The 21,078-nt window shown below is 50.5% G+C and overlaps 12 protein-coding genes across 12 annotated transcripts; 6 read left to right on the plus strand and 6 right to left on the minus strand.

The window, feature by feature from the left end:
• The first annotated feature begins 3,633 nt into the window (after positions 1-3,633).
• ASPBRDRAFT_562706 (uncharacterized protein) lies at positions 3,634-4,494 on the plus strand. The gene is made up of 2 exons (XM_067627528.1): positions 3,634-4,246; positions 4,333-4,494. The coding sequence occupies exons 1-2, from the start codon at positions 3,804-3,806 to the stop codon at positions 4,373-4,375; spliced, it is 486 nt and encodes a 161-aa protein (XP_067480262.1). The 5' UTR covers positions 3,634-3,803; the 3' UTR covers positions 4,376-4,494.
• A 1,436-nt stretch (positions 4,495-5,930) lies between these two features.
• On the plus strand, positions 5,931-7,147 carry ASPBRDRAFT_54782 (uncharacterized protein; the record flags this gene model as incomplete). The annotated part of the gene is made up of 2 exons (XM_067627293.1): positions 5,931-5,963; positions 6,053-7,147. 2 exons carry the CDS (start codon positions 5,931-5,933, stop codon positions 7,145-7,147), a joined length of 1,128 nt encoding a protein of 375 aa, XP_067480263.1.
• Positions 7,148-7,818: 671 nt separating this feature from the next.
• ASPBRDRAFT_176793 (SNARE domain- containing protein) lies at positions 7,819-8,856 on the minus strand (the record flags this gene model as incomplete). The annotated part of the gene is made up of 5 exons (XM_067619840.1): positions 8,696-8,856; positions 8,422-8,625; positions 8,245-8,338; positions 8,039-8,182; positions 7,819-7,941 (listed from the first exon to the last, which is right to left on the minus strand). The coding sequence occupies exons 1-5, from the start codon at positions 8,704-8,706 to the stop codon at positions 7,819-7,821; spliced, it is 576 nt and encodes a 191-aa protein (XP_067480264.1). The 5' UTR covers positions 8,707-8,856.
• A 536-nt stretch (positions 8,857-9,392) lies between these two features.
• Positions 9,393-9,935, minus strand: ASPBRDRAFT_54784 (histone H2A.Z-specific chaperone CHZ1; the record flags this gene model as incomplete). The annotated part of the gene is made up of 2 exons (XM_067627294.1): positions 9,393-9,587; positions 9,780-9,935. The coding sequence occupies 2 exons, from the start codon at positions 9,933-9,935 to the stop codon at positions 9,393-9,395; spliced, it is 351 nt and encodes a 116-aa protein (XP_067480265.1).
• Positions 9,936-10,946: 1,011 nt separating this feature from the next.
• On the minus strand, positions 10,947-11,578 carry ASPBRDRAFT_562875 (uncharacterized protein). Its single transcript, XM_067627532.1, has 2 exons — positions 11,340-11,578; positions 10,947-11,259 (listed from the first exon to the last, which is right to left on the minus strand). The coding sequence occupies exons 1-2, from the start codon at positions 11,441-11,443 to the stop codon at positions 11,067-11,069; spliced, it is 297 nt and encodes a 98-aa protein (XP_067480266.1). The 5' UTR covers positions 11,444-11,578; the 3' UTR covers positions 10,947-11,066.
• Positions 11,579-11,704: 126 nt separating this feature from the next.
• Positions 11,705-13,682, plus strand: hsp70 (molecular chaperone Hsp70; the record flags this gene model as incomplete). Its single annotated transcript, XM_067627295.1, has 2 exons — positions 11,705-13,494; positions 13,559-13,682. The coding sequence occupies 2 exons, from the start codon at positions 11,705-11,707 to the stop codon at positions 13,680-13,682; spliced, it is 1,914 nt and encodes a 637-aa protein (XP_067480267.1).
• A 296-nt stretch (positions 13,683-13,978) lies between these two features.
• On the plus strand, positions 13,979-14,685 carry ASPBRDRAFT_563001 (uncharacterized protein). The gene has a single exon (XM_067627535.1). The coding sequence runs from the start codon at positions 14,275-14,277 to the stop codon at positions 14,461-14,463; it is 189 nt and encodes a 62-aa protein (XP_067480268.1). The 5' UTR covers positions 13,979-14,274; the 3' UTR covers positions 14,464-14,685.
• ASPBRDRAFT_124629 (uncharacterized protein) lies at positions 14,476-14,923 on the minus strand (the record flags this gene model as incomplete). Its single annotated transcript, XM_067617711.1, has 2 exons — positions 14,476-14,653; positions 14,901-14,923. 2 exons carry the CDS (start codon positions 14,921-14,923, stop codon positions 14,476-14,478), a joined length of 201 nt encoding a protein of 66 aa, XP_067480269.1.
• A 461-nt stretch (positions 14,924-15,384) lies between these two features.
• On the minus strand, positions 15,385-17,166 carry ASPBRDRAFT_42800 (putative mitochondrial GTP/GDP transporter Ggc1). Its single transcript, XM_067624873.1, has 6 exons — positions 16,770-17,166; positions 16,668-16,705; positions 16,540-16,581; positions 16,222-16,469; positions 15,987-16,164; positions 15,385-15,914 (listed from the first exon to the last, which is right to left on the minus strand). The coding sequence occupies exons 1-6, from the start codon at positions 16,855-16,857 to the stop codon at positions 15,579-15,581; spliced, it is 930 nt and encodes a 309-aa protein (XP_067480270.1). The 5' UTR covers positions 16,858-17,166; the 3' UTR covers positions 15,385-15,578.
• Positions 17,167-17,789: 623 nt separating this feature from the next.
• Positions 17,790-18,343, minus strand: ASPBRDRAFT_124729 (autophagy-related protein 8; the record flags this gene model as incomplete). The annotated part of the gene is made up of 3 exons (XM_067617724.1): positions 17,790-17,823; positions 17,901-18,133; positions 18,254-18,343. The coding sequence occupies 3 exons, from the start codon at positions 18,341-18,343 to the stop codon at positions 17,790-17,792; spliced, it is 357 nt and encodes a 118-aa protein (XP_067480271.1).
• A 107-nt stretch (positions 18,344-18,450) lies between these two features.
• ASPBRDRAFT_54790 (uncharacterized protein) lies at positions 18,451-19,365 on the plus strand (the record flags this gene model as incomplete). Its single annotated transcript, XM_067627296.1, has 4 exons — positions 18,451-18,481; positions 18,577-18,661; positions 18,745-18,870; positions 19,152-19,365. 4 exons carry the CDS (start codon positions 18,451-18,453, stop codon positions 19,363-19,365), a joined length of 456 nt encoding a protein of 151 aa, XP_067480272.1.
• Positions 19,366-19,468: 103 nt separating this feature from the next.
• On the plus strand, positions 19,469-20,854 carry hem13 (coproporphyrinogen oxidase; the record flags this gene model as incomplete). The annotated part of the gene is made up of 2 exons (XM_067627297.1): positions 19,469-19,681; positions 19,745-20,854. 2 exons carry the CDS (start codon positions 19,469-19,471, stop codon positions 20,852-20,854), a joined length of 1,323 nt encoding a protein of 440 aa, XP_067480273.1.
• Positions 20,855-21,078: the final 224 nt, after the last annotated feature.

Consider the following 21,078-nt stretch of genomic DNA (forward strand, 5'->3'; position numbering starts at 1 on the left):
AGAGACGCATTGAATGACAACAATTCCATCAATCATTCATTTTGGTTCCCGTGTATGATGTAGCTCCATGTGCATACACGATGGTGATCTACAAATGTTGTAGGTTTGTTTTCGCTTCTGTCATCATGGTGCAGAAGGCAAAAAAGTCATAATCAATAAAGGGTGGGTGGTGTAAAAAGTGAGTAGCTTACGTCGACTTTTAGTGGTTTGGATTGTTGTCGGGCTTGTAATAGTCAGCAGCAGCGTTTTCTGACTTGTCTCAGAGAAGAAAGCTTTTCCATCCATTCATTGTATTGAAAGGTAGGGTGGGTGGAATGGAGAGGGAGAGGGAGAGAGAGAGAGAGCGAAAGAGGGAGATTTGATTTGCCATATTCCCAATTACCAGGGAGGCAGGACTGTACTTCACCTCCAGCCGGGGATTTGTTCTAGAGAAGGAGATAAGACTAGCGCCCACCAATCAGCATGACGGTTTTACAACCTTCCGCAGAAAGATTAGGTTTTGGCTACGTCAAGATCCAGGCCGGTGGGGCCCGGGCCAAAAAGAAGAAAAAGGGAATCAGAAAAAAGGTTGTCCGCTGACGGCGCTAGTGGGAGTCTGCTGGGTACTTTGTTGCGTATCGTCCGGTAATGCTGGCTCCCTTCGTTTTACTCAATACGAGGAGCGACGAGTGATTGGTATTTAATCAAATTAGGGGACGCAACAAGAACTGCAGTGGTAGTAGTTTCCTAGTAATTTTCCATTGTATGAATGCACTGCCTCCAAGTGGGCTTGAAACGTTTCTCCCATCACGCAGAGGGAGATCCATTCATATCCGCAACACAACTCTTAATTACAAATTGACCCATCAGGTGAGAGAGATCTGACCGACCATCCATCAAGAGGGCTGGCTGGCATACCCGGTCAGAAAAGGACCCAGAGCTGTTGGAGAGGTTGGATCAACCGTAACATGATCGTCCTGGTGGTGATACCTACAACGATCCACAAATGGAAGAGTTAGATGCCTTGGGTGGCCTGTTCCACTTCAGTCTCTTGGGATCGTAAGTCACCATTCTTTGGTCCAATGCACGAAACCTTTCAATGCGACAGCAAATCATTGTACATTACTTGGTGTCCCATTCCTTGGACGCTAAAGTGTGCATGCTCGCATAATCCTTGCTGATCGCGATGGCTATGATCTCAACTCAGGTCAACTCACTAGTGGCAGTGTATACATAGAGGTAGAAAGTACGAAGCAGTGGCCCCATAGATACGCCAAGTGTTCCGTGCCTACTAATTGTTTGGAGCATCGCATAGACCAGGGAGCCCATCTCATTTGCCGTGTTTGAAAGGGCATAATCATCTAGTAGTTAGTAAGTAGGATGGGTGACACCGGGACACGACTCGCGGTTTCTCTTCTTCCTCCAACTGTTCGACAAGAGGAGGGAGAGGGGGAGGTGGTGCACAGCTGGATGGATGATTGGGCGTTGTAGAGGTGGGTCAACGCAGGGATACAGTGCTTATCCCCAATTCTGTCCCAATCAGTTGGTCGGCCTGTGCTGAAAGTGCGCTGCTGCACATTGTAAGTCATCCCCAAGTTGCCTACTAAACCCGGGAAAGAGGACAATTCCGGCGGGAAGGGTGAAAAAAACATTAGTGAAGAAGCAAATATGTTTCTTACTCCAAAAATGGCTTGGCAGGCACTGGGCGTTACATTAGAACAGTAAGGAGATAATCTCCAAGTCGATTATTTCTATGTATAACAGAAAATCCCAGATCGTCCTCAAAGTTGAACTCTTGTAGTCATAGTAATTGCGATGTAGTCATAGGAATTGAAGGAGTGGGTGGCTCCAACGGTGTGTGTCAGTCAGTATACCGTTATTAAGTACACGGCCCGCAAGTTGACCTCTGCCTATATTCGTATACCACGGGGAATACGGAGTGGTAAGGTGTAATTAAAGGTCAGTGACTCACGTCGCCGACTAAGTTAGGCAGTAGATTGCATGGTGCATAAATCTGCCGCCTAAATATCTTTGTGAAGTTGATCAATCGGAAACTGTTGAAAATAAGAAAGAAAAAAAGAAAGGGACAGGGCAGAATAATCTGCACACGCGGCCTGCAACTTGCAAGAGGACTGCAACCGAAGGACTTTTGACCCAGGCGCTAAGCGGTGCACTGGGCAATTGGTGATCTCGTCCGTAGCCACTCTCTAGACTGAGGATGGCCCTAACAGAAGGACACGCTTCCCTTGCCCATCCTCGGCCATGCCTAAAAGGACCTCCGAACTAAGAACTCGCATACCACGCTGAGGTGCAGGTGGTCGGGCGATCAGTGGTAAGTTGGTAAGTTTGCCCGTTACAAGCGCATACGCTGTTGTATCCGGTATATGTATTTTTGCCAGGTGGAATGGTGGGTAACTTACTGGCACGGAGCGGTACCACTCACTTCAGCAATGGAAGCATGGCTGGTTGTCCGCCCATCTTTCTGATTCCCGTCAGCCCAACCTTTCCGACAACGGCCAAGCTAGACGCCTTTCCCTATCCGTCCCGGAATCCCTCCTCCCTCTGTTCTTCCCTCCCTCCCTCCCCAAAATTACCGACCCTCTCCGAGCCACGTTCCCTCTAGTCTTCCCAGGCTGCCTTCTCTGTTACATTCATTCACCCGTAGCCTACTACTGCCTAGTCTAGTAGCTTTTTTTTTGTCCGTACCCCTGCCCCGCCGATTTCGGGGCTCGCGACTGCCCCGAGACGCACCTTGCGTTTCCAAGAATACCAGTGGGTTCGATCCAGTCGATTTTCTCAAGCTCATTTCTTGAGGTCATCCAAACCTCTTATCAGTCACCCTCTTCAAATAGCCACATTCTTACTCGACGCCCATCTGTCCATTTGGCATCTAGACGTCCCGTCCGTAGATCTATGAAACCTTCCATTGACCCAAACCCAGGGCATATTTTCTGGGGAAAACCCACCCTCCCCGTGAAATGATTCCCATGGGCTTGTCCGGGACTCCGGGCAGGACTGACCGGACGGAGTAGGAGTAGGACCGTGGCCGTTGATTGGGCCCCGACCAATGAGCATACAGGAAGAACACATCCAACACCCCGGAAATACGAGCGGTACCAAGCCGGTATGGCTTTGATTTCACTGGATAGTTAACACCAGCTAGTCTAACTATCGAACTAACCTTTCCCTATCCTCCCCCCTCTCCTTTCTTCCCCTTCGGAATAATCACGGGATGTTTATGCTGGCTGACTCGGAACCCTGGCCCGATAAGAGCTTATTTCTTATTTATTCGAAAATTAATAGCATGAGTATGATGATGGTAATACATAAATCAATTGATTTCCAATCTCCCACCTTACCCCCCTCCCCCCGTCCGAGTTGCCTGGACGATGTTGTGTTCACCTTCTACTGGCTGGCAGAACAATGGATCCCACCATGCCAGACTGGCAGCCAATTTCTTTTCCCCTCTCCATGTCCTGAATAATCATTGTTGCCGTACTCCGGGACATTTGGAGCTAGGAGGAGTCCGACAGTTCGCATGAGTACGAGGATGGCCCGATTGGAGGGCTGCATTCACGGCTTCAGACGTGAGCTCCCCGGGATGGACTTGCTCGAGACGACTGACTGATACGGCCTCCTTCCTTTCCACCTCTGAACGACTAAAATTCTCGGCCGATCTGCGAAGGCCGAATAAATTCGCCCATCCTTTCCTCTGGCTCACAATGCCCTCCAATGGCCAAGCAATAGCACCTAGTAGGCGTATCATGGCGCCTCGCTAATTACCGGTCTTCTTAGTATGACTTGGGAGGCATGAGAGGGATGGAATGACTCGGAGCTGTGGAATGATCGCTAATTACAAGACAACGCCTGGTGCATTGCTGGAAATTGTTCGAGAAATGGGGGGATTACGCAACAAAGCTGCCGTGTTACCTCTGTTCAGAGGCGCAACTTGCTCTTCCGCGTATCCATCCCCATCTCAAGCCTTTGGGAGGGATCCGCTTTGGAGCGACGGGCATCACATGACCGAGCGGAGATGCCAATGTTTCCGGTGTCCGTTTTCTCCCGATCCTTCCTGTTCAGGCTTGTCCGCTTTGGGCTCACCGAATGTGACCTTGACGATGGAGCGGGAGCTTGCAACCCCTCGGGCGTTTTCGGGACTGGCAAACGGAAGCGAGCGAAAACCGGGCAGCAGGAAGGGGGCAGCAGCAGCAGCAGGAGGTCTGTTTTCCGTGATTATTACAGGAACAAACAACACCAGTAGCATCCGGTAAGGTACCAAGTGGTTTGGTTTGGTTGGTCTTCATGCAGTACCGAATTAATTACAGCGTGACTCTGATTCACTCTCTGCTGCAGAGACACCATAGACCCAGTAAATTGTCTCCATCTGACTGGATAGCGTCTGGCTCAACTACTGTGTAATCTTCCGGGCTATCCTGGCTACTTTCTGCGCTGCTACTGCCACCGCCTTCTTTCATTGAAGGCGACGCTGCACTCCTGCAGAGGGGACATTGGCGAAGATGTCAGATCAACACCCACGGCCGTGTGAATTGGTGGAGCAGAGTAGTCCGTCCATGGCCTGATCTTCTCACGGCTTGCTGTTGCTGCTTTGCACACTTTGTACAGCTGGCTAGGCTTATGCTTCAGGTGATCTTGGTGCAATTATACTCTGCAGCTGTGCAGGACTACGGAGAACCCCGGATGCCTCGCTGTGGGCTGATGCGGGCCTCGGTGCGGAGAGTGTGAGAGTACGAGGGAGCGTGAGAGTTACATGCAACTGTTTTTGCTCAATCGTCTTTGTTTCGGGCCTAATTGGTGCGACACATTGGAGCAGACAGAGTGACCGCATGAGAGTTTCCCTTGCTTACGGCGTGACTAGATTCAAGCCTCTGTCTACGTGCTACAATGCAGCCAGCCAGCAGCAATGTCAATATGCATCTTGCACCAATCAGCAATGGGAAAATGGTCTTTACCTGCACATTATGGGGGGAAACGGATATTTGTCCGTGGGTAGATAAGTCGTAGTCTTAAGACATAATTCACTAGTCTATAAGCTGGTCTTTCAGGTGAATACAGAGTCGTTAGACGGGTGGTCTGTCTCACAACACGAGGCAGGCGCTAGGAAAGGAGTGCACGATACTTAGTCTGTCTCTTAGAGGATAAGCTAGTAGTAGTTCACAAGAATCCTTCTCTGGGATGAAATCCCCGCTTAGCACACAGTACTAAGACTACTAAAGTACCATGCAACCCATTACCTGTCGCCAAAATGAGCGAATAGTATCAATTGAAATGCAATAGTAGACTACAGCTGGAATTATGATTGAAGTACTACTAGTTCATAATCGGGAAATGAGTCTCGAATATATATACCAGTACTCGTAGTAGACGAGAGATGAGTAGCACAATGCAAGTGCCATTGAATATAAGTAAATCTCACAACATCACTATATACATATAGCTTCTTCATCCTCCAAGAAAGGTTACACAGATCTGAATCTGCCTGCGTGACCAGTTCGCCAGCAGAACAGAAAATAACCCCCAAAAGAAGCGGCGAGATGCATCCTGCCAGATGCGGTAAGTCGGGAGATCCCCGCGCGGGAGCTTGTCTGCTTTTGTTTTGGTTTCCCCTCTCGAACTCTCCGATTTCTCCAATTCCACCTCGGCCTCTCCAAACAGATTCAAGATACCCTTCAGCTACCTATCATTGGTGTGTGCAACGGATCTCGCGTGACAAGTGAAGTTGATCATATTCCGATACGATTGCATAGCTGGTCTTGTGCACGACAACGGAACAACCTTGGCTCAGAACCACCTCACGATACACCAACCGACACAGACATAGAGTGCGAAGCACTTAAGCTTCATTCCATTCCAACTATATAGTACGACCCAATTGATCTGAACAACCGCTCTTCTGTTCCCAGTGGTAGCTCGGGCTAGCACCGCCAGCCACAATGCTCTCCCTTCCCCTCATCACACCTCGCGATGTACGTGCTGTCGGCCTTTGCGAGCTCTCCATAGAGACACCCTGGATCACCCTTGAAGTGCATCATTGGCTAATCAAGCTCTCTTATAGTCGCATGAACTCTGGTTCGGCTCCTCACAACCCTACCGATCCTCATCCCAGAACCAGCCTTCCGCCGGAGAAACACAACCACATGCTCGCCGCAATGGCCCTACGGCGCTAGGTGGACGCGCTTCAGCCGCTGCCTCAGGAAATATGCTTTCGTCCCTTCTCCTAGAAGAACGTGCCCTACGTGCGCGCAAGAACAACATTGCCTCGTTCGGATACTCGTGGATCAGGCCGGCCGGGTGTCCCAAGACTATGCTGGGCATGAAAGAGGAGGAGGCGGAACGAGAAGAGGCGCTGGCCGCCGCAGCGGCAGAGAGAGCAGCGGCAGCGGCAGCGGCGGAGGTAGGCGTGGATGGATTGGATGAGTTCGGAGGTCAGACGCAGGGTACCCTAGATGGCGATGGTCAGGATGACACAGGCATGGAGAGAGATCTGGACGACGATATCCCAGACGCGGATGCAGATGGATTGATCGAGGAAGGCGAGGAAGGGCTGGAAGAGGAGGATGTTGTGGATGAGGGAGAGTACATGGAGCGTGACCTAGACGATGATATCCCCGAGGCATTTCCGGATGATGACGACCTTGAAGAGGAAGACTTGGACGAAGAAAATGACGAATTTGACAATCAGCCGGACCTGGATAATGATATCCCCAGCGCAGCTGAAGAAGATTATGATGATGAGGGTATGAGCGAAGGGGAGGAGGATATGGGCCGGGACCTGGATGATGACATCCCGGAGGCAGTCGAGGACCGGTCAGAGCAGGAAGAGGAATGGCAACACACCGACACCGACGCCGAATTTGACGATGAAGAGGACGTCAGCTTCTCACAAGACCCCTTCACGCAGAGCTTCCGCGCCAGTACAACTAGTAGTCGCGGCCTGCCACCACCCATTCGCCGGGAGAGAGAAACCGAAGCCCAACGGCGGTTTTTACAGAGGTGGAGTGGCGGCGGTGATGCCTTTGACACTAGCAGCATGCTCGTCGATGACGAGGACCTTCGCGCTTCTTTGACAAGTCAGGGCAGCAGCCGACGGAGTTTCTTCAGTCGATTCCCTAGACGGCGCATGGGAGGGCCCAGAGACAGCCTCGAATGATTGCAGATTCCAATTTCTACTTGCATGAGTGTGCTATAGCTATTTTCACGATGGGGTTTATGGAGTGCTTGGTATATTGTGGGAAAGGTGGGATGATTGTGTTTATATATATATATAATTGCACGAAACCGAGGACGGCGTTTCGGTCCCATACAGCATTTAATAGACTTCTATTCGTACTCTGTATTATCACAAATGATACGATGACATTGGAGGTAGCAATGATATGTATCGTATTTGCAAGCAAACAGATCGACGAATCAGATATAGGTAGATAGTTAGGGAGATGACAAGATGGGTATGAAATAATTATACTATACATCTCACATATCATTGTACAGCAAAAGAGCAGATGCCGTCCTATGTATGGCGAACCGACCAAGCAAGCAAGAAAGCATTCATAACGTAAATTGCAGATTCCCAAACTCCCAGGCATGCACTTTCATTGGCGGAGAAGCCAAAAGAAGGGAACATTCAATGTGTGACAAGCCAGGTAGGGCCATCGGTCGCTGGGGGGTGGGGGAAGAAAGGGTATGCTCCTATAGACCGCTTATGTGCAAAGATGCTAATTATGTCGATGTTGAAGAAATGCGTTTGCCCTCAAGTCATGGTATATGCGGGTAAGAAGCAGGGGCGGGTTATGATGAAGGGGAGGAGGGCTATGAGGCGGATTAGAGACAACCGTGTTCCTGTATATGGATATGTAGCTCAAGGTCATGGCCCTCTGCTATATAGCCACGCCAAGAGAAAGCTGTTGCACCCGGCCAAAGGAGCTCTCGAGTGATCATGCTCGGCTATATTAACAGCAGCAGCAGCAGCAGTCCCGACCCCTCACGTCAGCCAGACGTAGAAGAAGAGCAGGAAGACGGCGAAGAAGAAAGCAAGCCACACTTTCCAGCCCACGCCGGTGCGCTCGGCCATCCGCAGCATACGGTTCATGTTTCCGCGGAGACGAACACGAGTGTTTTCGAAAGTGTTATTGAGGTCCGATATGGTGGAGGTATCCCGGATCTCGTCGCCAATAGCAACCGTAAGCTAGTATTGGCATATCAGCATGTGTACACCCAAGTCTGATGAGTGGAGAAGAAGCGACTCACATCTTTCAGCATCTTGACCTTGGCGCTGATTCCTTCGACCTCTGCGTCATTCTGAGACTCCAGGTGGGAAAGTACAGCATCGGAGTAATGGCCCCTGTTGATCGGCATTGTGAGCTTTTTGCACCAGCGAATATCAAGGATAATTTCTCTCTCCCCCCCGTCGTAAACAGAACATACTTGGCATTTGGGGTCGCCGACCGATATCCTCCCCTGGCGTTGCCATTCACGGGGCCGTCCCCGGCTGGGGGCGTGTACCCTCCATATCCGTAACCACCTATGCTGGCCGGGGATCTACTGGCGGGTCGAGAATTGCCACCGTATGAATCGAAAAGGGACGAGGAGGCACGAGGATCGCGCTGATGTAAGTTGGAGCGTGGGAATCTACAGACAGACCAGTAATTAGTATGGGCTGGGGTATCTGGGGGATGACAGGTAGATAAGGGCAGCATACCGTGAAGCCATAACAGATCGTCAGATTATTAATTGTAAGAGCTAAGATAGGCAAGGTATAATATAGTAGAAAAGACGATCACAGCCAGCTGGGGCACATGTCGCAAAATAAAGGCCCTAAACAGCAGGGGAAAAGAATGGGAGCAGGCTCTCCAGGAAGAGGAAGAAGTGAGGACAAATCGCGGCGGAGAGCTAATAGCTGGCCGTCCCCGGAGAGCACGGGGTAGCTCACGTGACTCCAAGAAGTAATTAGCAAGGGTGAGTTCTACATGATGGAGAAGAATCTTGATACGATGTACATGAGTTCTCTTTTCTGTTTTCATTATCGACTTATTTCCATATAGATCTCCTCTGCGAATCATGATGTGGGTTTTGCACGGTGGTGATGGCTCAGTTGAACCCATTTGCGAGGCGATAGATGCAGCCGAATCTGGCCCTGAAGGAAAAGGTCCAGAGCGTGCCTATCGGGGAAAACATTGGCAGACAAAACGCAGAGGCAACCATAATGATCCGTATCCATCCCAAAAAGCCTGGAAAAGAAAACATCATAATATGATTAAGGAGATGAAAGTGTAACCGGCATAAAAGGCACCGAAGAAACCCTCAAAACAGACCCTGCGCCTACCCATCCCAAGTCCCATGCGCGCTCGCCGCCCCTAAATTGTGTGTTGGTATCATCGTAGCTTGATCCAAAAAATCTAATCCCGCATCTTGTTGTCCTCGTCGTCATCACCAGCGCCGACGTAGTCGTCATCATCGTCATCGTCCTCATCCATGTCATCCTCCTTCAACTTCTCAGCCGCGGCTTGGAAGTCGATGTTCTTGCCGCGTGTACGGCGGCCACCGGAGATGATATTGTCAGCGGAGATAGGCTCCAGGGAATCATTGTCTTCCTCGTCATCTGCCAATTACAATCCGCAATTAGTATGGGGTTCGAACTAGGGAGGACAAGATTGGTGTCCAATGGACGGAGGAGGGAAATCTGGGTATCATACCATCATCGATCTAAATCATTAGAAGAAGATTCAATTAGCATGGGAATCCTCTGTTTTGACTATCTCGGTAGTGCGTAGTAGGAGACTCACCATTTCTTCGGCCTCGCTCTCCTCACTCTCATCATCGTCCATGCGCAGATCTTGAGTGGGCTCAGTGGCCTTGCCCTTGCCCTTGTCCCAAGCAGCAGCATCGGGGGCATTGGCGGCAGGGTCAAAACCCGTGGTAGCTTGGTTGTTGTCACCCATGATGAATGAAGAAAAGAGTAGTAGTACACAAGTGTTTCTGAGGATGGATTAGGGGGAGTGTTGGAAGTAAGCGCAAGGACAATTGAAAGAAAAAAGCACTCCAGAAGATGATAAAATTCGTAATGAACAGGAAATACGAAATCAGGGGGATAGTAGGAAGTGTGGAGTTTAAGTAGGCAGAGGTGTCAAGGGCAGCGAGGATAACTCTCTCTGTGTCTCTGTCTCTCTCTGTCCAGACGGTTCAGTTCCTGTCGCAAGGGGAGATTCACCTCGGCGGGCATTGGGGCGATGATTGGTTGCCAGGGGTGGCGATCAGCTGCAGCTCCCGTGCTGGGGCTTTGCCCTGTTGGGAGGGCTCATAACAAACATTCAAATCTGAGAAGAGATTCAAGGGAGAGTTGCCAATTTGCTTTCTTCTATCAGCAGAGTAACTACATACGCACTGAAACTTGGTCTACTAGTACTGTACTGCTGCGATTGACGAGGTCACAAACAACAAGAGCTCCATCTCAGTATAGTGCAGCGGCGGTTTCTCAGACAACGGGGGTTTGATCGCGGGGAACATTCAGCATAGGTAGCTTGAGTTGAAAGTGTCTGAAATCTGAATAGATAGATAGATACAGCTACAAATTGAGAGATAACACGAGTCGCGGAATGTATTGCTTTTCTTTCAAAGCAGTATTCTTGAAGATTACTGCTGAAGTGAGTGATACGATCATAAATAATGTTGTGTCAGGTACAACCTGGTCTGTCGAGCGTTCGAATCATGTGACTGTTCTGGAAGGGCCAGAATCCGTAGAGAAAAATGGAAAAAGTGAAAATCCATTCGAAATTCTCCGAAGAGCAAGCAAGAAAGAAGGAGAATCGTTCATTAACCAAGCGTCATTATGACGGCCTTCATTCTGCCCAATTCCATGGATGTCCAAAACTTCCCTCCGAAAGGGTGAGAATTGAGTCCACAGTAAGCTGAAGTGCCATGTACAGCTACTACAATCTGCAAAATCTCATACTACGAATTGAGAAGGGGGAATTGGGTGACAATTGATCGGAAACTTCACGAGAGGATCTTGGGAGTTGAGAGAGACAGATACTAACACTGTAACTAAGAATAGATAATTTCTTGAAAGTGAGTCATGGCTGTGAATCAGAACAGTGAATAATAATGAAAATAATAAAAATTGAAATAAAATCAAAGAAAATTCGGATTCTGCCAATTACGTCATCCAGATTACCCCGCCAACCGCCCACCAAGAAAAATCGCCTCAAACTTCCCAAGATCTTCCCCTCTTCAAGCTGCAGGGAAAAGAGTCGATCGTAGCTACAACTGACAATTGACAGAAGAGTTAGAGATACTAGACTAGCGTAGTAGCTTGTAGAACTTCCCCAGAAGAGAGAGGATCATACCAGGGCGTTCCTCTACCCAAACCGTGAATTCTCGAAGGGTCGAGAGGGACTTCCGGGCCAAGGACGGGGGCGATGGAAGCCAGTCGAACCCGATGGATGCCCATCGAAGCGGGCGATTGCTAGAAGCTTCGCTGGAGCAGCAACTCACCGCCCGCCACTATATCAGCTTTCGCTCTCGCACAAATTCTCGCCCTCTGGATTTCTTTCTTCTCCATCAATCTCTTCCTCGTTTTTCTTTCTAGACATTCATCTCTCATATACCCCCATTCCTCCCATCCTCCCTTTGTGTTTTTGTACACTACTCTCCTAACGAACTCCTTTTAACGAACCCTCTCCCATCTCTTCTCTCAACACACACATTCATCATGGCCCCCGCTGTTGGTATCGATTTGGGAACCACCTACTCCTGTGTGGGTGTCTTCCGTGATGACCGCATTGAAATCATCGCGAACGACCAGGGTAACCGCACTACCCCCTCTTTCGTGGCTTTCACCGATACCGAGCGTCTCATCGGTGATGCCGCCAAGAACCAGGTCGCCATGAACCCCCACAACACCGTCTTCGATGCTAAGCGTCTGATCGGTCGTCGTTTTGCCGACGCTGAGGTCCAGTCCGATATGAAGCACTGGCCCTTCAAGGTTGTCGACAAGGCCGGCAAGCCCATCATCGAGGTTGAGTTCAAGGGTGAGACCAAGCAGTTCACTCCCGAGGAGGTTTCCTCCATGGTCCTCACCAAGATGCGTGAGACCGCTGAGGCTTACCTTGGTGGCACCGTCAACAACGCTGTCATCACTGTCCCCGCCTACTTCAACGACTCTCAGCGTCAGGCCACCAAGGATGCTGGTCTCATTGCCGGCCTGAACGTTCTCCGTATCATCAACGAGCCCACCGCTGCTGCCATTGCCTACGGTCTGGACAAGAAGGCCGAGGGTGAGCGCAACGTCCTCATCTTCGATCTTGGTGGTGGTACCTTCGATGTCTCTCTCCTGACCATTGAGGAGGGTATCTTCGAGGTCAAGGCCACCGCTGGTGACACTCACTTGGGTGGTGAGGACTTCGACAACCGTCTGGTCAACCACTTCGTCAACGAGTTCAAGCGCAAGCACAAGAAGGACCTCACCACCAACGCTCGTGCTCTTCGTCGTCTCCGCACCGCTTGCGAGCGTGCCAAGCGTACCCTCTCTTCCGCTGCCCAGACCTCCATCGAGATCGACTCTCTCTTCGAGGGTATTGACTTCTACACCTCCATCACCCGTGCTCGTTTCGAGGAGCTCTGCCAGGACCTCTTCCGCGGCACCATGGAGCCCGTTGAGCGTGTCCTCCGTGACGCCAAGATCGACAAGTCCTCCGTCCACGAGATCGTCCTGGTCGGTGGTTCCACCCGTATCCCCAAGATCCAGCGTCTCGTCAGCGACTTCTTCAACAAGGATGCCAACAAGTCCATCAACCCCGATGAGGCCGTTGCCTACGGTGCTGCCGTCCAGGCTGCCATTCTCTCCGGTGACACTTCCTCCAAGTCCACCAACGAGATCCTCCTGCTCGACGTTGCCCCTCTCTCCCTGGGTATCGAGACCGCTGGTGGTGTCATGACTGCCCTCATCAAGCGCAACACCACCATCCCCACCAAGAAGTCCGAGACCTTCTCCACCTACTCCGACAACCAGCCCGGTGTCCTGATCCAGGTCTACGAGGGTGAGCGTGCCCGTACCAAGGACAACAACCTGCTCGGAAAGTTCGAGCTCACTGGTATCCCCCCCGCCCCCCGTGGTGTTCCCCAGATTGAGGTCACCTTCGACCTTGATGCCAACGGTATCATGAACGTCTCTGCCATCGAGAAGGGCACTGGCAAGACCAACAAGATCACCATCACCAACGACAAGGGCCGTCTCTCCAAGGAGGAGATCGAGCGCATGCTTTCTGAGGCTGAGAAGTTCAAGGCTGAGGATGAGGCTGAGGCTGCCCGTATCCAGGCCAAGAACGGTCTCGAGTCCTACGCTTACTCTCTCAAGAACACCATCAACGAGGGCAAGCTCACCATCTCCGATGAGGACAAGCAGAAGGTCACCGCCAAGGTTGACGAGGTCATCTCCTGGCTCGACAGCAACCAGACCGCCGAGAAGGACGAGTACGAGGCTCAGCAGAAGGAGCTTGAGGGGTATGTTCATTCTCTTAATCCATCATTACATTCAGACGTATAAAATACTAACTTTGATTTACAGTGTTGCCAACCCCATCATCTCCGCTGCCTACGGTGGTGCCGCCGGTGCCGCCCCTGGCGGTGCTGCCCCCGGTGCTACCCGCACTGCTGACGAGGTCGAGGAGCGCCCTGAGGAGCTCGACTAAATGCTTTAACCAGCTGCGGTCTCGACTTTCTTGTTTCTTTCTTCATTATACCTCCAGCCGTTTGCAGATAGGCGAGCGGTTTTAATGGATTTGCTTGTTTCTTTCTTTTTCCTAGTATCATGTTAACGAATTTATGGGAATCACTTTTTCTTTGTCTATTGCATAGATTCGAGTTGCTAGTTGTTCATGCATGATGACTTGCTCTGCAGACTCTGGGAGGGAAAAAAGTTTCCTTTCGACGAATACAATACTTTTAATTAATTGATTCGTGCCATTAGTGTAGATGCATTCAATTGATTGCTTATATTAGATCTGTCGTCTTTGAAACTGATTCTTGTATTTCCCTCAGACTATCCAGTCTAGACCTTACACCTGAGTCTGAAGTCTACGAATGTACTTAAACCAGATTTCCGGCACATTCAATCATCACATCATTCATACGCATTCAGTAGATGTCGCTCAATCCCATAAGAACAACATGACATAGTAATAGAATCCTTAACGCCCTAACCCACCCACCCATAATATACAATTCATCCATATACGCATCCCCTCACAAATCAAATCCCACCTCTTTAACAAGACCGTGCCCATGAACATAATCCCACACACCATTCCTTCACATCCATGTTCCCTCAATATAACACACGCCCAATATGCCCATTCACCCTCCTCTAACCATCATAATATCATACCCAGCACAGAAACCCCAACACCGGCGACAACCATCACCATCACCACAGGGACTCTGAGACAGAGACAGAGTAGCGTAGAGAGATGAACATTAATTAGATTACAACCCCTCAAACTCCCCCGCCCACCACCTCTTCACCCTCCCCGCGCCTAGAGAAAGTACACTCCCAATGCCAATATCCTTAGCCTGCTCGGGGAACTTTTCGCGCTGGTCGCGCTGAATGCGCAATAAAGCCGCGGAGGTGCCGATGGTGAGGGCGAAGATGGGGTCTGCGATTCTATTTGTTCATCATTTCATTCATTCGTTAGTATTCATATCATATGTATGTTTCCATTTTTCTGAATTGGGTGGGTAAATGTGTGCGATGGTTGGGAATTGATCAGTCGATTTTAATCCAAGGGAGGGGGAGAGAGAGAGAGAGAGTATCGCGATGTCGGGTTCAATCAGGTAGGTGGATGGGTAGAGGTGCATGCAGCAATTGAGGGAATTTGGATATATTATGTGTGTTGGGGTTGACGACGTACTTGGAGATTAGGTAGACTGGCATTTTGGGCGGACTTGTCTCTGCAGATTTGGTTGGTGGGGAATATATGTGCGCAGGAAGAGGAAGATGAGGTGTAGATTTGAGATACAGTAGTTGAGAAGCTGTAAGTAACTAGCTGTTGCAACTCCGCGCCGGATGTGATAGGTCACGTGATTAATATACACTGGTTGAGGTATATCTCGACCTTGGGTTGGTGATAATGCCTGTCGAGTGGTGATTCGCAGTGTGCTGATGCTGTTGGTTCTACTTCGGAATTGGTGGCTGGCTGATATGTAGCTATTCCAAACACTTAGTGGCATGTCTTAGATATTAGCTGCAGCCAAAAGTATGGCGGCCTGTCCAGAATCAAGTACAATCGTGGAACGGACACTAAAGTACTGACATCTACTGCTTATCCAACTGACACACATCCAAAATTAAGAGGAGTTGTATTCGTATCCAAGTGCATACCATCTTGCACCCATCATCCGGAACAGTGCCGAAGGGAAAAAGAGTCTATCATAAATACACAAAGGCTTAACAGAATGAATGCTCTATAACAGCACTAGAACAAAGCCCCGAATCGAACATAAAAAAGTAATAATGTAAAAATAAAGCCCGGATATGGGTAGAAAATGAGAAAGGCACTCGCTTTTTGGATCAGCTAATCATCAACATCTTAAACAACCTGGCCGAAGGCGGGGATCAACGTCTGAGCCAGCCAGAAGCTGAAAACGAGCTTGGGTCCGGTCATCAGGAGCTTGGGCGTCAGACCCTTGAAGAAACTGCCGAAACCCTCGTTCTTGACCATGTTGGACAGAATGCGGAAGCCGGACTCGGGGTTCTCGAAGTTGCGGTTCTGAATACGAGTCTTAATCACATCCAAAGGAGCCGACACGACCAGGGAGGCACTGGCACCGCAGATGGAGGCGACAAAGTTCTGGCTCCAGGAAGCAGAGTTGTAGTCCTTCAGGCCGTAGATGTACTCCTTGGCGAAAGCGGAACCACCGAAGAGCTATTCTCAGGCATTAGTCTCGGGCGATTACATATGGAAAGGAAGGCAAGGGCTAAAACAGTGGGAACATACAGCGAAAGAACCAGGAGCGTTACGGGCAGCAGTCCAGCCAGCACCACGGTAGAGACCCATACCCTCATCGGAGATGATCTTGAACAGACCACGACCGCGGAAAGCCTCGGGGTTAGTCTGACGCTTGATCTTGAGGACGTCCAGGGGCAGAAGGACGATCTCTCCGATACCGATCAAACTGTTTCCATTTGATTAGCCAAAGCGTTACCGTCCATGGCCGGAACAGAGAACGAACCTTCCAGCAGTGGCGTGCATGATGGCCTTGCCGGTACCCTTGCCGAAAGCATTGTCGAAGTCGGAGCCCCAGTGCTGGGCGAGGTAGTCACGAGCGAAAGGCTGGCCACCGTACTTGTAGATACGCTGGAGAACCTTGTAACCGGCGGCGTAACCCAGACCGGGGAAGAGGGAGGTGAACTTGCCGCCGAAGGAGGCGTTGGCGTATTCCTTGAAGACGACCTGGTTCAGACCAGCAGTGGAGGTGATCTAATCCAGCGCACAGTTAGTCGATGCATTTCTAAAACCTCGTATGGATAAGAGATAGGAGATGTCGTACCCTGGTCTGGTTGCTCATCAATCGCTTGGAGATGGTATCAACCTGGTCGATGAGTCAGTTCTACAGTTCTCGGGCCAGCAGAGCGCAATCGGTGCGCAATGATTCGAGAGGGTAGGGTCCAATCGTACAGGGTGGAAGACCATCAACTCGGCAATTCCGGCCGTTCCTAAGAGGAGAAGTCAGTCATTGAGCGCAATGCAGCACCTGGGTACAAAATGTGAGACACATACCGGAACCCAGAAGACGAGCAGTCGCGGATTCTCTCTTAACATCCTTAGCGGCAGAGCCGGCACCGGCTTGGACCATAGCGGGGGACATCTTGATTATGGAAATTGGGCTGAGTTGGGCGTAGTCCGGGCAAAGATTGGAGAGTATAAAATTTTCCGGGCCTGAGGCTTCTTTTCCGTCGGGGAGATGAAAAGGCGATTCAGAAGGAAAGAGGAAGAACGGGAACACTTATATATATAAGACAGGAATGCCAACAAAGACAGGACAAGAGACCACAGCCGGGGCCAGGCAATGCAGCAAAGACGAGGATGATGGGGAAGGCGGATGCAGGAAGAGGGAGGAAAAGAGCCAGAGGAAGAGGAAGAGACCGAGAAAGATGGACTGACTGGACTGACTGACTGTTTCTGCGCCGACTCGGAACCGCTCCAAGCGTCGCGGCCGGTGCTTTCAACGCCACTAGCCCCCTTTAGGCCTGGCACCACCGGCCCTGGATCGGAGCGGCCCTGATTATCTCAGCAGCCGGTGATAATGAACCAAATAATTAGTGATACTAACTAGTTTTAGATAACTAGTTAGTTATTTAAACTACTAATTCCCAGATCATAATTATTCCATAGTCAGGTAAGTAACTATGTAGGTAGTCTTTCTTACTGATGGCACAATATGTTTCACCGGGATCTACTGTCGCAAAGACACATTTCAATCAATACCAACGATTGTTTCTCATTTAAACTACCATCTGATGAAGAATACTCATTTCGCCAAGAGAGTTCACACGAAGATTAATGAAGAGCCCCCCGAGATAACGCCCGCGTACAGCACAGCATAGAAAACATCACAGCGTGGTCGAGCTCGCCATCTACCCCTGTCCGACAGCAACCAACTCCCACATCTAGGAAGTCAATCCACAACTTCCCCAAAAATAGAAACGGCAACTGAAGGAAGTGACTTGAACGATGACGGCAGCGAATTCACTTCAAGAAGCAGGGAACAAAGACTAAAAAGATGGGATCGACCAGCGCCTAGCAGTCACCGAACGTATTCTCGCCGGAGTACCTATTTGAAAAAGAAAACCCGGGTTAGCACTATGCGGACAGAATCGAGGAACTAGGAAATCGGAGGGATCGGCATACGTGATATACAAAAAGCCATCTTCATCCTTGTGCTCTTCGTAGATACTGCTCATGAGAGCAGCCGTAGGCGGCAGTACCTCGTCGACAAAGATGAAGATCGCCTTCTCGGGTGACAGCTTGATCCGCTTACGGATCACATAGACGAACTGCCCAACTGTAAGGTCGGCAGGGACAAGGTACTTCTTCTTGTCTATGGTAGCGATGTCCGATTTCTCGACCTTTTCGCAGATTACCTGTAGGATAGCAGCTGGGTTAGCGACACGAACAAGCGGTGAGCTAGGGACCCGGTTTCTCCCCCAAAAGACTGTGAAACCAAGACCACCATAGAAAATGAATTAAAAGATAAAACGTACTGGAATGCGATCAGCATATTTCTGACGGATACGCTCGGCCTCTGCCTTGCGCTTCTCAAAGGGGTGCTCGTCCTTAAACTTGGAACGCATATTGATAAGTGGATGAGGGCGGCTAATAGGTCTGGCCCGACGGGTCCCTTAAGGGGGGAGATCAGTGACGAAACAGGCGAAGAAGAGCGAAAGGGTGACGAGACTGGATGAAGGCTTTAAGAGATAGACAGAGAAAAGGTGAGATGGCGGATGGATGGGATGGGATGGATGGAGAGATAGATGGATGATGACAAAAAGGGTGAGCAGGTTGGCAGTTGTAGAGGGAGTTGAAGGCGACAGCCCCGCGTCATTTGGTGAGGGAACGGCTTCCACGGCTGATAAGGCCGCCAGGCAAGCGTGGATCACGGGGTGGAGGCGGTGAGCGGCCCCACACGTGAGTCAAGCCGGGTCATGTGCTGGCTCGATTCGAAGCACATTCGATCATCTTCCGGATATCAAAGGCAGTCCGTCAGGGCAGTTCCTGTCGTCATCCTGGCACGTGGATGCTGTGCACTCATTCAAATGACCAATGCGGATGATACCGTTTGGTTGTCATCGCGCTGTGTCGCCTTCGCGGTGCTGCATCGGTAGTGAAGTGGTAGCTCGGCGGGCGTTGCCTCCAGCCTCCACTTAGGATCAGCGCCTAGATTATGGGGTTTCCCAGCAGCCACCCACATCTTCATCACTCTATCTACTAGTAGTTACTGGTGTTGAGTGACTCAGATCGCTCACTATCTGCCAAGTAGTAGTTGATTCTACGCCGTTAACAACTGACACATTCTTCACTCCTGGAGAAACCCCGCATGATGTTGTGCTGCTGCCTGGGGGATGTTCGGGACCCAGGGGTTGGCATTACTATCATTGGCAGCCCTGCAAACCATGCAAAGTGCTTATCTCAGCCGGGCCGGGTCCCGTGGTCAGACAAACTCAACAATCATTGCAAACCGCGCAAACAGGTTCATATCCTCACGACATTCGGGAATATCGAGGCCGCAGGTGGTCCCATACTGTGCCTCGGAGCCGATGATCTGAACAATTTCTCCATTACCAAATCCTTACCCACTACTGGCTCTAGACCATAGGTGGAGCTCGGAGGGAACAACAACCGGTTGATTCTCGACAGGCACAATACCTGGCACCACCTGATCTTTTGGCAGATCAGCCAATTCCAACTACACTCCGACAATGGCTGTTCCCCGGCCATATATGCCTCTTCGGAGGTCGCTCTGCCAATTCTCATCTAGAACCTGTCGCACACCTCGTAACCTCTCAGCGCCCTTTCGCAGATACTCCTCGGAACAGAAACCTCCTTCGGAACCCAAGCCCTTCACTGTCTGGAGACCATACCTACGGCTGGCCATTGGTGTGCCCTTCATCGGCGCTTTGGTGTATTCCATGGTAATTTTAAAAACACACCATGCACTTTGCGCGAATGTCTCAATCTGACCAGTCTCAATGCAGATGACAGAAGAAGTGACCGAACTCGACTCCCCCTCCCTTGTGGAGCTCGATGAAGCCCTCAAGAAGCAAGCCACGATCAGCGAACAATCCCCCATGCGCCTGCGCATGGAGAAGCTGATCAAAGAACACCAGCAGAAGATCATTGAAGAGCTGAGCCGGATAGATGGAAAGCAATTTCAGACTGATACCTGGACGCGCCCCAACGGCGGAGGTGGAATATCCTGCGTCCTTCAGGACGGAAATGTCTTCGAAAAAGCCGGAGTCAACGTATCTATCGTCTACGGCGAACTTCCCCGACCAGCCATTGAGAAGATGCGAGCAGACCACAAGTCCTTCGTTGGCGCCGATGTGGATTCCTTGAGCTTCTTCGCCGCCGGCCTGTCCCTCGTTCTCCACCCTCACAACCCCATGGCTCCAACCGTCCACCTGAACTACCGGTACTTCGAGACCTCCGATCCCAAAGACCCCCTCAACGGCGATAAGAACTGGTGGTTCGGCGGGGGCACAGATCTGACCCCCACCTACCTCTTCCCCGAAGACGCCAAACACTTCCACCAGACAATCAAAGACGCCTGTGATCGCCACGACGCCACATACTACCCGAAGTTCAAAGCCTGGTGTGACAAGTACTTCTACATCCCCCACCGCCGCGAATGCCGCGGTGTAGGAGGTATCTTCTTCGACGACCTGGATGCCAGCTTCCTCCAGTCATCGTCGACCTCGTCTCAAAACCCCCAGGAGACCCTCTTCTCCTTCGTCTCCGACGGTCTCGCTTCTTTCCTTCCCTCCTATGTCCCCATTATCGAACGCCGGAAGGACATGCCTTTTACGCCTGAGCAGAAGGAATGGCAACAGCTTCGACGCGGTCGTTACGTCGAGTTTAACCTCGTCTATGACCGCGGTACTAGCTTCGGTCTCCGCACTCCTAATGCCCGCATCGAGAGTATTCTGATGAGTCTGCCTCGCACGGCAAGCTGGGCTTACATGGACCCCGTGTCGGGAACCCGGACGGAGGATTCGGCGGATGGGGATGAGGCGCTTCTGGGCGAGGGCAAGGAGCGCGAGAAGGAGATTATGGATGTTCTGAAACATCCTAGGCAATGGGTGTAATGCTGCTGAATCAATTAGATGACCAGCAAGGATGATGTTCTATTTTCACGGAAGAAAAATATGTATTATCTGCATGTATATTATTTTATGAGCTGCATCTATGGGCTACGTCACGCCAAAAGCAGAACTGCCTCTAGAAATCAGAAAGAGAAAGACTTTCAGATATACACATGTCTAACCCATGCAATAATAACGTAAAGGTGCATATGATATGTTTATAATGC

This window comes from Aspergillus brasiliensis (genome assembly GCF_001889945.1).
Source record: "Aspergillus brasiliensis CBS 101740 unplaced genomic scaffold ASPBRscaffold_5, whole genome shotgun sequence".
NCBI lineage: Eukaryota > Fungi > Ascomycota > Eurotiomycetes > Eurotiales > Aspergillaceae > Aspergillus > Aspergillus brasiliensis.

Excerpts from the sequence above, each read along its gene's own strand:
- ASPBRDRAFT_563001 (XM_067627535.1), top strand. The coding sequence starts at position 14,275 with ATGAACATAATCCCACACACCATTCCTTCACATCCATGTTCCCTCAAT.
- ASPBRDRAFT_562875 (XM_067627532.1), bottom strand. The coding sequence starts at position 11,443 with ATGGGCATCCATCGGGTTCGACTGGCTTCCATCGCCCCCGTCCTTGGC. Across the intron at positions 11,260-11,339 it reads TTGGGTAGAGGAACGCCCTG|TTGTAGCTACGATCGACTCT; the intron begins GTATGATCCTCT and ends GTCAATTGTCAG.
- ASPBRDRAFT_562706 (XM_067627528.1), top strand. The coding sequence starts at position 3,804 with ATGACTCGGAGCTGTGGAATGATCGCTAATTACAAGACAACGCCTGGT. Across the intron at positions 4,247-4,332 it reads AACAACACCAGTAGCATCCG|AGACACCATAGACCCAGTAA; the intron begins GTAAGGTACCAA and ends TCTCTGCTGCAG.
- ASPBRDRAFT_42800 (XM_067624873.1), bottom strand. The coding sequence starts at position 16,857 with ATGTCCCCCGCTATGGTCCAAGCCGGTGCCGGCTCTGCCGCTAAGGAT. Across the intron at positions 16,582-16,667 it reads AGTTGATGGTCTTCCACCCT|GTTGATACCATCTCCAAGCG; the intron begins GTACGATTGGAC and ends CTCATCGACCAG. Across the intron at positions 16,470-16,539 it reads TGATGAGCAACCAGACCAGG|ATCACCTCCACTGCTGGTCT; the intron begins GTACGACATCTC and ends GCGCTGGATTAG.